General features: G+C 39.0%; 1 protein-coding gene across 1 annotated transcript in view; it reads left to right on the forward strand.

Moving 5' to 3' along the window:
* LOC107294509 (puromycin-sensitive aminopeptidase) overlaps window positions 1-14,638 on the forward strand; it is a 105,494-nt gene that overhangs the window by 18,807 nt on the left and 72,049 nt on the right. Inside the window, exons 4-5 of the mRNA XM_015823743.1 lie at window positions 5,764-5,928; window positions 6,125-6,229. Coding sequence (XP_015679229.1) covers window positions 5,764-5,928; window positions 6,125-6,229 — 270 coding nt within the window. The remainder of the gene's footprint in view (window positions 1-5,763; window positions 5,929-6,124; window positions 6,230-14,638) is intronic.

Consider the following 14,638-nt stretch of genomic DNA (forward strand, 5'->3'; position numbering starts at 1 on the left):
TTCTTCTTCTTCTTCTTCTTCTTCTTCTTCTTCTTCTTCTTCTTCTTCTTCTTCTTCTTCTTCTTCTTCTTCTTCTTCTTCTTCTTCTTCTTCTTCTTCTTCTTCTTCTTCTTCTTCTTCTTCTTCTTCTTCTTCTTCTTCTTCTTCTTCTTCTTCTTCTTCTTCTTCTTCTTCTTCTTCTTCTTCTATAAATCTAATAGTTCCAAAACGTCCATGTCATTTTACCCAAATATATGTCAGTTAAAGTCCAAATTTCGATGCTCTTTATTCTTCAAAACTAAGTTCCACTAAGTAGTGTTAAATTTCTCCGTTGTCTCACTTCACCTTTTAATCCTTATGTTAATTTTTCAAAGTCCTTCTTAATCACCCTTTGATGTCTCTGGCCGTTCTTTCTCCAGTCCTTTCTCTAGTTTCAATCTCTACTTCTTGCAGCTCTTAGTTTCCAATCGGTCATGCTTTATAAACTTTACTGTGGGCTCTCTGTTTCTTCACGCTGTTCTTTTTCTGCTCTATCGCTCCCTTCTCCGCGTTATTCCAATTCAGTTGCCGCTATGTCTCTCTCCTTATTGCTCTGCTTTTTCTGCGCCTTCTCTCAGCCAAATGTTCCTCACCTCCTTCAGGGGTTTTCCTCGTCTCCCGTACGAAGCTGTCAGTTCCACTTTTCGCTTCCCTCTCAGGCTGTCGCCATCGCTCCAGGCCGGCCTTAAAGACCGGCTTCTTCTCCGCCAATTTTAAAAGTGCTGCTCCTGTTTGCTCGGGTGTTTGCGTTCCACCCGGCTTCTCTGAAGCTTCCTCTTTAGTTTACCAATCTCTCCGGGATCGGCAAAGCCCTTTCTGGGCTCTTAGCGAAGATTTCCCGGGATTTAGGAACAGAGCTCTATTCCTTCACCCGCTCCACGATGACGTCACAGCCGGAAGTCCTCAACCCAGAATTGTTTTTGTTGGGAATACTAGGACTTAATTATGGAAAAGAGAATGAATATTTAATATTACATGTATTGACAGCAGCGAGAATAGCATTCGCCCAATTTTGGAAAAATGAAAATTTACCATCTGACCAGATTACAATTACAAAAATTTTAGAATGTGCAGAAATGGATAGATTAAATTTAGAGATTAAAGAGAAAGAAGACTCAGTTTATTTTAAAACATGGGAAAAAATTTATCAATGGTTAGCAACACGATCTAGTGAGAAAGGATTATGAAATTTAATAGGATGAATGATATCCACTGACTAGTTATTATTGTTAGGATTATCGCTATTGTTATTTATTATAGTTAGTTACCATTATATTAATTACTGTTACTTAATATTTGTATCCGGACGACAGTCTGCTTGCCAAGGCATGGAATTATCGTTGGAGGCAACCCCATTTTTGTACCGACCCTTACCCTAACCCCACCCCTGAACCCTACCCAATACCCATACTGATCCCATCCTTTCCTTACCCTTGTAAAACCTAATAAAATATTTATAAAAAAAAAGAAATGGAAAAGTATTAACCATAAACCATGTGTTTTTAGCATTTGATTTACCGTACATTAGAACACGGGTGTCAAACTCACGTCGTCACATGACGTGTCACGACGTGTCGCGACTTTTTTTGCATTGCCGGAGCTGGGGTGGGTGTGGCCTCCGTATGATGCAACCGGTCCGTGGGCCGGCAGTTTGACACCCCTGCATTAGAACAGTAAAGAAAATGGGAGAAACAGCTTTGTGTGACCAGTAAGATTGTGCAATGTTTTCTATTTAAAAGCAAAAAGTAACTTCTAGCACATGGAGGGGCATATATAGAACCTGTCTACAACTCCTTAACCTAAATTTGTTGTTTCGTCAGATTTTGCTGTAGCAGTAGAATGCAACTGCATGATCCTGGGGAACATATATAGCTGCAAGAAATTGCAGACAGTTCCTATATGCATGCACTCCAGAGTACTTTTTTTGTCAACTCCAAAACACCACATAGCATTACCAAATAAATTTTCTATCATGTGGGAGGGGCTCTGGAGAAAGCTGTTTTTTTTTATAGTCCTGATTGTACCAAAGCATTCCTTTATTTTTCACATTTATCAGTATGACTTCTTTTTTCCTACATGTTTGCACTTGGTAACTATTGGCACATAGATACCCTGAGCAGGAAGAGCTGGTGTTATCACTCTGCTGTGCTAATGTGAAATGTTAACAGGAAGCACAATCATGAGTTCATCAGCTCATTTCACAGTAGAGGAGAGAAAAGAAATGCCGGCAAAATAATTAAATCTATTCTGAATTCCAAACAAAACTCCTTGATAGTTCTTCCTAGTATTTTTATGGCATAGCTTCTTCATTATATTTTAAGAATGTGGGTGCAACACTAAATTACACATATTTTATATTACAATTACCACAAATCATGCAGTGCATAATTCATTTTCATTTTTCCATTGTAAATGCAATGTGCACTATTGCATTATATGTCAGGGACAAGATAAAACAAAGTCAGTGTGCTACAGTGATAAGGTGTTGAACCAACACTGAAAAGACCAGACCAAAGTTCTAGTCTGCCTTCAGCCATGGAAGGTACTTGGGTGACTTTAGGCCAGTCACTCTTTTACAGCCCAATCTCCTCACAGCGTTGTTATTGTAGAGAAAAATGGAACAAAAGAATCCTTATATATGCTACTTTGAGCTGCTGAATGAAAGATGAGATATAAATCTAACAAATAAAATACTAAATTTAACAAATAAATACAGAGAATGCCATAAGGACATGGCAGAAAAAAATGTTACTGTCAAGTTATGGTGCCATGGTTAGGCGCAAATGGGGAAGGGCCCAATAATGCCACAGGTAAATGGAAGAATGTGTATAACATATTAAAGCAGCAGATTGGTACTATTGTAGGATTGTCTAAACCAGGGAGAAAAATACCAATGTTTTCAGTTTTGGCACTGTTTCTTAGGTAGTTCTATTAAGGCTCAAAGTAAAATTTTCAAGAGCCTGAACCACTACAGCTTACATAGTAAAAGTCAAACTAGTTGATTTGGAGTTCAGTCTTGAGACATATCTGCACCTCTCTTGTTATGTATTGATTATGTTTTTATAATCAAGGGTGTCTCCAGACAAAGCCTTTTATTCTAAACGTGTCCTGCTTTATTTACCAAATTTTATTGGAGACTAGACAATGTGAAGCCCCATTTATAATCCTTGTGTATTTTCCACAACTTTTCCCATCTTTTTCTTAACCACTATGAGACGTTTGCCTATAAGCCACTATGAGCAGCTTGCCCCTTAGACACAACAAAAGGCTTTATTATCTTCCATTCTTACATACTGTAGGTTACAGTTACAGAAACTGTGGGTTCTGTTTGCCCTACAGGTCTGTATTTGCTTACTTGCTTGTATAGCCTAAGCTTCTAGAATTTTAAGAAAGTACAGTATATATAGTGAGGGAAAAAAGTATTTGATCCCCTGCTGATTTTGTATGTTTGCCCACTGACAAAGAAATGATCAGTCTATAATTTTAATGGTAGGTTTATTTTAACAGTGAGAGACAGAATAACAACAACAAAAAATCCAGAAAAACGCATTACAAAAAAGTTATAAATTGATTTGCATTTTAATGAGTGAAATAAGTATTTGATCCCCTATCCATCAGCAAGATTTCTGGCTCCCAGGTGTCTTTTATACAGGTAATGAACTGAGATTAGGATCACTCTCTTAAAGGGAGTGCTCCTAATCTCAGCCTGTTACCTATATAAAAGACACCTGTCCACAGAAGCAATCAATCAATCAGATTCCAAACTCTCCACCATGGCCAAGACCAAAGAGCTGTCCAAGGATGTCAGGGACAAGATTGTAGACCTACACAAGATTGTAATGGGCTACAAGACCATCGCCAAGCAGCTTGGTGAGAAGGTGACAACAGTTGGTGCAATTATTGGCAAATGGAAGAAACACAAAATAACTGTCAATCTCCCTCGGTCTGGGGCTCTATGCAAGATCTCAGCTTGTGGAGCTTCAATGATCATGAGAACGGTGAGGAATCAGCCCAGAACTACACGGGAGGATCTTGTCAATGATCTCAAGGCAGTTGGGACCATAGTCACCAATAAAACAATTGGTAACACACAATGCTGTGAAGGACTGAAATCCTGCAGTGCCCGCAAGGTCCCCTTGCTCAAGAAAGCACATGTACAGGCCCGTCTGAAGTATGCCGATGAACATTTGAATGACTCACAGGAGAACTGGGTGAAAGTGTTGTGGTCAGATGAGACCAAAATCGAGCTCTTTTGCATCAACTCAATTTGCTGTGTTTGGAGGAGGATGATTGCTGCCTATGATCCCAAGAACACCATCCCCACCGTCAAACATGGAGGTGGAAACACGCTTTGGGGGTGTTTTTCTGCTAAGGGGACAGGACAACTTCACCGCATCAAAGGGGATGATGGAGGGGGCCATATACGGTCAAATCTTGGGTGGGAACCTCTTTCCCTCAGCCAGGGCACTGAAAATGGGTCGTGGATGGATATTCCAGCATGACAATGACCCAAAACACACGTCCAAGGCAACAAAGGAGTGGCTCAAGAAGAAGCACATTAAGGTCCTGGAGTGGCCTAGCCAGTCTCCAGACCTTAATCCCGTAGAAAATCTGTGGAGGGAGCTGAAGGTTCGAACTGCCAAATGTCAGCCTCGAAACCTTAATGACTTGGAGAGGCTCTGCAAAGAGGAGTGGGACAAAATCCCTCCTGAGATATGTGCAAACCTGGTGGCCAACTATAAGAAATGTCTGACCTCTGTGATTGCCCACAAGGGTTTTGCCACCAAGTACTAAGTCATGTTTTGTGAAGGGGTCAAATACTTATTTCACTCATTAAAATGCAAATCAATTTATAACTTTTTTGAAATGTCTTTTTCTGGATTTTTGTTGTTGTTATTCTGTCTCTCACTGTTAAAATAAACCTACCATTAAAATTATAGACTGATAATTTCCTTGTCAGTGGGCAAACGTACAAAATCAGCAGGGGATCAAATAATTTTTTCCCTCATTGTAAAAAGAACTTTTTCTCTGTGGTCAAGCTATAAAATATGAGAGTGTTATTAGTTTTTTTAGAATTGTGCTAATGCTGGCGATGCATTTTTTCCATTGAAGCCCCAGAGTTTGGGATTGCCTGATAAAATCCAAACCACAATGAAAATTGTTGTCTGTTTCTTATCATTGTAGTATATATTCAACAATATTTTTATCTGGTGGCAGTTTAATAGTGCTAATGTCAGGTGCAAGAAATCAGGGGCCAGGATAGGGTTCAAAAGTGCTACAAGTTTATTCTATGCTGCCTATATACAAGAATCTTGAACTACTAACAGTCAAAGCAAATTGGCGCCAGATAAGAGCGGACTTCAAGGGGAGCTGGACTTAGGTCTCTTATGGGGGTGTAGAGACTCCAAACTGATGATGTGTTTGACCTCGCCCTCAGGCTCAACCTGGTCATCTCCTACAGCTAATATGTTTTATTTGTCACAAAGAAAACTGACTGTATTTGTATTACAATTTTAATTTTACAATTACAATTTTAAATTTTTACTCACTAAACAAAGCATTACTTCAGTGGTCAAATCACAGAAAGGGAGAAAAGACACAATTTCTTTATGCCTTGTATATATCAGCTGCTTTTTTCTAAGCTGCTTCTAAGAGTCCATTGGCCCCTGTCTGTTTATTTCATGCTGTAGGGTAAAGGTGGGCTACTCAAAGCTCCCTAATACTTCATTTCTTTCTTCTGTTTAGGAATGGTGGACTCATCTGTGGCTCAATGAGGGCTTTGCATCCTGGATTGAGTACCTTTGTGTAGACCATTGCTTTCCAGAATATGATATCTGGTCCCAGTTTGTTTCTGCTGATTACACAAGAGCTCAGGAGCTTGATGCATTAGACAATAGTCATCCTGTTGAAGTGAGTGCCTCCTACAATAATTAGTGGAAGTTTGCAAATTTTCACATGTTTCTTCAGCACAGAAATCTGATCAATGGAGGGACAAAGCAAAGTGTTTGATATCTTAAATTAAGGGATTATATTGTAACTCTGATTTGATATGTATTCAGTTGCAAGCCTAATCTGTTGTATAACTTACTCCTTTTCTCACATCTAGGTCAATGTAGGCCATCCATCTGAAGTGGATGAAATATTTGATGCAATTTCTTACAGCAAGGGAGCATCAGTAATTCGAATGTTACATGATTACATTGGGGATGAGGTAAATACACAAACACAGACATGTAATATAATTTAACTATGAATGCTTTTCTCATGTGTATAGTGGGAGTTGTTCAAACAGCAACTCAGGTGCTGGGAGTTACCAAGCAGAATGTAAAGCAAAGTGCTTTTTTCTTGGTCTTTAGTAAGATAAGCACTGACAAAGTTTGTAGTTGTATCTGTGCCACATTCCCCATTAATGGTAAGGATGCAAAACTTGTCAGGTTTTGGCACATTTTGATGATGCCACATGTTACCCTAGGCATACTTATGCTATTCTCTGCAAGCTATGATCTCTAACCAAGAGACCGCTTTCTAAGCCAGCATACTATTGTCCATGTCTCTCAATCTAGAAGATCTATACCATGTACTTATACACCCAAGATATCAGTATCTGGTTTTAGTTGCATATTGTTGTGAATATGGAGTTGAAATTCTATTCCTTGGTAAAAGAAACTATATATTCAAAATTCTTGGTATACAAATTAAAACTAGAGACAAATAATAGATAATAGCCAAGAAGATTGCAACTCCTAGCAGAGGAATGAAATTCCCTCTTCATCCAAATAAGAAAAAGAATATTCCTAACTGGAATATAGTTATGGCCAGTTATATCAATTGACAGAGTGAGAATTGCTTAACTACATCTTTGAAAAACCTGAACATGGACTCAAGCTCTGCTCTTGCTACCCTTTCTCATCATTGTCTTGTATAAAGCTAACTTATGAAGTAGGGTCCCTCTTCTGTCTGTCTAAGATCTTTGCATGATGAAGAGCATGGTACTGCTATTTATATGTAATGTTTATGTCATAAAGTCTGTAACGCCATTCACAAGGAGAATCCTAGTCGGGAATGTCATCTGAGATTATTTCTGAATTTTGAGAAGTTGCTAGAGAGTATTCCATTCTTGGGACCAATTTGTATAACCCTGGAGATATGGTGGCCATTGTAAATTCCTAAATATGTGTGGGATTTTCTCTATAACATGCAAAACTGGTCCAGTTAATGATGACATTGTCAAGTGCTGGGGAAATCAGAAGATTCAGGTAGTTCAAATTACTATAAAGACAATCTAATGACTATGAAGGGACTAGCTTCCTTGACAAGTTGATAATTGGATGGTCTCCCTTGATTCAAATGACATATGCAGGAATGAAGGGAGATCCACCCGAGGATTCAAAGGCTCTGCTATGGAAGCCTGTTTGGCACAAAAGGAAGGCCAGAGTTAGATTTAAAAAATGATTTTCTTTATGCGACCTTTAATGGAAGAGCCTAAAATCTCACTTAATGGGCTAAGGAGATTTTAAAAGACATTAATTGATTTAATATTCAGGATTTAGACCTATAAGGCAAATAAATTAGTTACTAGAATAATAGTTTTGAATTATAATATGGAAGATGGATTCAGAGGACAAAGGTTATTTTATTACTAAGTGATGATATCAGAATGAGAAGTAGAATATAATTGTGAAATAAACTAAGAATTTATTTGAATAAATAATAAGTGTATTTTAGATATGATAACTATTTTGTAATGAACTAAGGGAACCGTGGGCTATCCGAAATCTAAATACTATGGACATTAAGCTAATTGGAATACTGTAATTGAAATCAGATAAAAATTAAAAACAGGATCTGGAGATATATAAGTCAAAAGTGATTGGTAAATGTTTTAAATGATTGAGTTATAACTAGCAATGTATTAATTTGAATGTGGTATAATAACTAAGGGAAACAGAGAGGAAATTTTTGATGATGTAAATTGACATATGTATGGAAAAGCTTGTTATTGGACTATGAATTACTCAACCACCATGTTGCTTCCCTAATACCTGAAGCTCTGTAAAAATGGAAATCTTGGCATCTTGTTGAGGTCATCTGTCCTGGCCCGTGAGAAGTGATCTTCTTGTTGCTGGTCCTTTGTCCTGGTAAGTAGAGGGAAAGTGACTATTCTGGCACACTTTTGAGAATTAGCCCTGTCCACATATGCTTATCTGTGCATGCGTGCTGATTCTTGAGGATTAGCCCCGCCCACTGATGACATCATGGGAAATCCCCCATGCTCCTCCGCACACGAGCACAGATGAGTAGTAGAAATGTGGGGATTTCCCACACCATAAAAGTCTCTGCTATCCACCCATAAGAGAAAAATGAAAATGCATTAAAATCTTTTTCTGTATATAACAAAAGAGACATGTCTACAGTAAAGAAATATTTACTTCCAAAGTTGAAGCAGATAATGAAAGACAACAAGATCAAAGGCGTGAAGACTATGAACAAACCAGAGATCTTGAAACTTGTCGTTGAAAGAGGCTTGTTCCTGCTGAGGCTCTCACAAAGCCACAAAAGATTGTGAACCCAAAGGATGAGTTCCTTAAAAGGAAATATTCGCTTTCTGCCCTGAAGCAGATAATGAAAGACAACAAGATCAAAGGCGTAACGACTATGAACAAACCAGAGATCTTAAAACTTCTTGTTGAAAGAGGTCTTGTTCCTGCTGAGGCTTTCACAAAGCCACAAAAGATCACAAAAGAGTTTGACCCAAAGTATGAGCACCTTAAAAGGAAATATTCACTTCCTGCCCTGAAGCAGATAATGAAAGACAACAAGATCAAAGGCATAAGGACTATGAACAAACCAGAGATCTTTAAACTTCTCGTTGAAAGAGGGCTTGTTCCTGCTGAGGCCCCCACAACACCATGAAAGATCATGAACCCAAAGTACGTGCACCTTAAATCGATCTGCAATAACCCAATGAAGGTGATAGTTAAAGATAGAGAAACAGGAATCGAAACTGAATATCCTTCAATTTTCAAGGCTAGACGTGTGCTAAGATGCTCAACAAAAGTCTTCACTGATTACAATGGTAAAATATGGAGAGAAAGATACGAGATAAACATGGTTGATAACTAACAGGTTTTTGGACTCCAAAATTGAATATGCCTTAAACAAAATTTTTCCCTACTATAAAATGGTTAACAAAGTAACTGTGAGTTGTGTGCCGTTGCAAAACAACGAGGACTGCGGGCTTACTCAAAGCTCAGAAAGGCTGAGTTGATGGCTCTACTTAGTGGTACTACAAAACTACTACTCAATGAGTCAGTTCCAGATATACAGGTTGCGCCTATTATGCCTACACCCATCTCAATTACCAAGAAAGTTTATGACAAGATCAACACATTTGCTGATTGGATTATTAACTATGTGCCCGAAGAACCAAAGTGAGTTGTGAATGAAAAACTCGAAGCGCTCAAAACACAAGTCAATTCTATTTTCAACAAGCTTTACAAAAACAAGGTGTTCCATCTTTATTGCAAGATGGAACACGTCGATATGAAAAGCGGAGAAGTTATCAGCACCGTCGCTCCGTTTCGTTCAAAGACAAAAGTTGTATTAGAAGTGACCAATATCGGCAAATTGTATAGCAAAGCTGTTGACAAGATAATGGAGTCAATGGTGATGTTTCAGATGCAGGGCAGTAACTGGATGTTCAAGGCCATGTAAAGGTTGGAGATAAACACCGTTGCGTACAAACCATTAAAGGGTAAGTCATATACTCTGCTTCCGCCTGTTTTAGCGAACAAAAAAGCGATTGTCAACATGAAGAATAAAGATGACCAATGTTTCAAGTGGTGCATGACGCAAGCGTTGAATCCAGCAGACCATAATCCTAAAAGAATAACAAAGGAATTGAGGAAACAAGCCGAGAAGCTCGATTGGAGCAGTATTGAATTCTCTGTTGCTGTAGACGAAAATATCATTAGCAGATTCAAAAGAAACATCAGCATTAATGTCTTTGGTTACACAACATATGTATACCCCTTGTATGTGTCAAAGTGCCAAAGCAATAAAGTTGTCAATCTGCTGCTTATTTCCGATGGCATCAAGAAGCACTATAGCTGGATAATGAACTTTAACAGACTGATGGTAAAGCGAACAGAAAAATCAATCTATTCAATGGACTATAGCAAAAGATGTTTGACCGGATACCGAAAAATTGAGGCTCTTAAGAAACACGATGAGTATTGTTCATTGCACGGAGCCCAAAAGATAGAACTCCCAAAAGCCGGCACAACACTATCTTTCATCAAATACGATAGGCTAATGAGAGTGCTGTTTGTAGTGTATGCAGATTTTGAATCGTTCATTAAACCGATGGATACGTGCCAACCAAACCCCAAAGAGTCTTACACAAACAAGTATCAGAAGCACGTTCCATGCTCGTTTTGCTACCTTATAATATGCTTTGATGATACAGTATATAAACAAGACCCTGTTGTATTCACTGTCGTGAACGAAGACGATGATGTAGCGCAGATATTCGTCAACTCGCTTGTGCAAAACATTAAGGATATATATCAACGGTTCAAGTTTCCAAAGAGGAGGATATTTACAAAATATGATGCAGAGTGATATGCCTCGGCTACTATGTGCCACATATGCGAACGTGAATTGTGTGATGAAGATAAAGTTCGCGATCATTGTCACTTTACCGGAAAGTTTAGAGGCGTGGCACACAATAGGTGCAATCTAAATTTCAAAGTACCGAAGTTTTTCCATGTAATGTTCCATAAACTTTCCGGATACGATAGCCACCTATTCATCAAGAAGCTGCAAGGTGACAATGGCGAAAGAATAAATTGAATACCGAACAATGAAGAAAAGTACATTTTGTTCAGCAGAGATGTTGTTGTTGACAAGTTCATTTAAGGAAGGAAAAGAAGTGATTGTTAAGCAAGAATTGCGGTTTGTTGACAGCTTTAGGTTTATGGCCTCAAGTCTTGATGCTTTGACAAAGAATCTTAATCAGTGTAAAAAGTTGGCAAAGATGTACATAGGCAAGCAGTTTGATCTTTTGAAAAGGAAAGGAGTTTATCTGTACGATTACATGGATTCTATTGAAAGATTAAGTGAGAAAGAGTTGCCACCAAAAAGTCTGCATTTTATTCAAAACTGAATGGTACCGAGATAAGCGACAAAGACTATGCTCACGCGAAGGAGGTATGGGGCGAATTCGATTACCACGATTTGTACAACAAGAGTGACGTGTTATTGGCTAACGTGTTTGATAACTTTAGAGACGTTTGCATGGAAAACTACAAACTAGATCCCACGTGGTACTATACATTGCCAGGACTTGCTTGGGACGTGGCGCTGAAGCTGAGGAAGGTTAAACTGGAGTTGTTGAGCAATTATTTATGGTGCTCATGATAAAGCTGGAAATACGCGGCAGGGTCAGCACAATCTCAAATCATTTCGCTCGTGCAAACAAAAAGTACATGGGCAAAGCATATGATTGCTCCAAACCTTTGTTCATTACTTATCTGGATGCATATAACGTGTACAGATGGGCGATGAGCAGACCACTTCCGGTTCATGGGTTTCGATCAATGGAAGAAAGAGAACTGAACGACTGGAAAAGCATTTCGGGTCAAGGTGGGACGTGTTGTATTCTCGAAGTCAACTTTGGATACCCAAAAGAATTACATGACCTTCATAACGATTATCCGTTGGCCCTGGAAAATATTGTTCCTGAAGGATCAAAGGTGCAAAAGTTAATACCAAACTTGAATGACAAGACAAAGTACGTTCTGCATTATGAAAACTTGAAGCTGTACGAGAGTCTCGGGTTGACGATCACAAAAATTCATAGAGGAATAAGATTCGAAGAAGAGGTGTGGTTGAAGAAGTACATCGATCTGAATACCGAATTGAAAACAAGAGCTGACAATGACTTTGACAAAGACTTTTTCAAGCTCATGAACAACAGCGTCTTTGGCAAGACCATGGAAAATATCGAGAAGTCCGTCGACGTAAGGTTGGTGATGAGTGAGAAGGAAGCCTTGAAACTGTCTGCCCAACCAAACTACGACAGATGCACGATATTCGATAAGAATCTAATTGCCACTCACATGAATAGAACAAAGTTGACGTACAACAAGCCGATATATCTAGGCGGGAGTATACTAGACTTGAGCAAGACATTGATGTACGAATTCCACCACAACTCCATCAAAAACAAGTATGGAGACAGAGCAAAGTTGTTGTTCACCGACACCGACAGTCTGGTGTATGAAATACAGATAGAAGATTTCTACGCAGATATTGCCGACAATATTGAGAAACAATTCAACACGAGTGAATACCCGAAGCATCATCCGTCTAGAATAAAAACCGGAGTTAACAAAAAAGTGCTCGGCATGATCAAGGATGAGGCTGCTGGAAAGCAAATTGAAGAATTTGCCGGGTTGAGGGCCAAGCTTTACTCATACAAAATGTTTGAGGGTGATGAACACAAAAAGTGCAAGGGAGCAAAGAAGAATGTAGTCAAGAAATCTATTACGATGACTACAAAGAAACAGTCATAAGGAACAGTACAGAAAGATGAACGTTATTAGGTCGTATCTCCACGATGTGTACACCGAAGAGGTCAACAAGATAGCTTTGAGCGCCGACGATGACAAAAACGAGTCATATTGGAAGATGGGATACATACCTTGGCTTATAGACACTACATATTACAAAATAGAAAAAAATCATTTAAACATTCTTCTATATAACAAACATGCATAGACACAAAACAAAACTCATCATCATGCCTTACAATGACATAAAGCAGTATACAGGCCACAGGTTTATAGTAAAAAAAATATGTACAAACCCAAGCTTATGAATTTTGATAAGAAAGAGGCTCCTAAAGCAAATACTAATAACAACACACCCCCTAAAGCAAATGCTAATAATTAATTTTCTACAACACCGCTTTCCAAATTATTTATAATTTGGAATAAAATGAATATCGATGTGGAAGGAGTTGTGCTTCCGAATGTTCCATTGTCAAACTTTCAGCTGATTGATGCGGCCGGGAAGCTAAAAATTAAAAACTTTAGAGGAGTTTTTGAAAGAGATGAGCTACCAAAAAGACCTCAAAAGATAGAGTGTGGTATTTTGAACCTAGATAGCTCCAATGGAAAAGGGACCCACTGGACGGCTTGATATAAGAAAGGAAGTGAGAAGCTGTACTTTGACAGTTAAGGGTTATCACCACCTAACGAGCTCGTCAGATACTTGGCTCATCCTGTATACTACAATAGTGAACGAATACAGCCAGATGGTGAGACGTTTTGCAGTCATTTGTGTCTTTTCATACTTAAAAAGTTGAGCGACGGCTACAAATTTCAGGAGGTTATAAACACACTGTATTAAAAACATGTCTATTAATGTTTCAGCTTTGTCTCCTGCAGTTCTGGCTCGTAGAAGCTGCCAATGATTTCTTCACCATTATCATTGATTATTTTATAGGTAGGCGGATATAGTGAACAATTCCCTTTGCCATCACGTTGTATATCCTTTCTCAAAATGGCTCTTAAATTTGGAAATTCTAACACGATCCCCGACTTTAAAATTGGGCTTTATTTCAACAGCCGGCCTCGTACCATACAAATTTAAGCTAACTCTCCACTCGTTTTCCTTGAGACTGACTTCAACCAGTGTCATCTTTATAGAAGAATGTTTACTGTTATTGTACAGATCGACACATCGATATATCTCTTGGTGCTATTTGCGGTAAAGTATTTGAACATAATTTCTTTCATCGTTCTGTTCCACCTCTTTACTACTCTTTTCCTCATTTTCGGTTGTGTAAATCTCAAATCCCAATGACTTAACGTCCTTGTTATGAAATTATCTTCCTTTATCCATCCATAATTTTTCAGGTCTACGACTGCTTCTTTTAAAAATAACCCTAAACGCTTTACTAACGGTTTCACTGGTTTTATTTTTCACTGGAATGATCCAACCGTATTTTGAAAACACATTGATTACCATCAAGTATTTGACGTTCTTGTTATCTTTAGCAAACGCATATCGATCAAGTCAGTGGCTCAAGTATCATCGACCCCTCTTCGCGCCTTTTAGCGAAACGATGGACAACTGGTTTATGTAATTCTTCGGCTAGTTCACTCGTCCAAATTTCTGTTTTGTGTTTATAATCAGTTTCATAATCGCACGCTCCTCTCTTTCCCGCATAGTAGGATCTTTAATAGCATCCATCTCTTCAAGCATCAACTTGGCAACATTTGCAACACTCTCTACATGGGGCTCCCCTTGAGGTGCACCCGGAGGCTCCAGCTAGTTCAGAATGCGGCCGCGTGGGGGATCCTGGGGGCCTCTAGATACTCCCATGTAACACCTCTCCTGCACAAGCTGCACTGGCTGCCTGTGGCCTTCCGGGTGCGCTTCAAGGTGTTAGTAACAACCTTTAAAGCACTCCGTGGCAATGGACCTAGGTATTTGCAAGACCGCCTCCTACCAAACACCTCCCTTCGACCAGTCCGCTCCCACAGAGAGGGCCTCCTTAGGGTGCCGTCGGCCAGACAATGCCGGCTGGCGACCCCCAGGGGGAGAGCCC

Source organism: Protobothrops mucrosquamatus, unplaced genomic scaffold, assembly GCF_001527695.2.
Source record: "Protobothrops mucrosquamatus isolate PMUCROS unplaced genomic scaffold, P.Mucros_1.0 scaffold1971, whole genome shotgun sequence".
NCBI lineage: Eukaryota > Metazoa > Chordata > Lepidosauria > Squamata > Viperidae > Protobothrops > Protobothrops mucrosquamatus.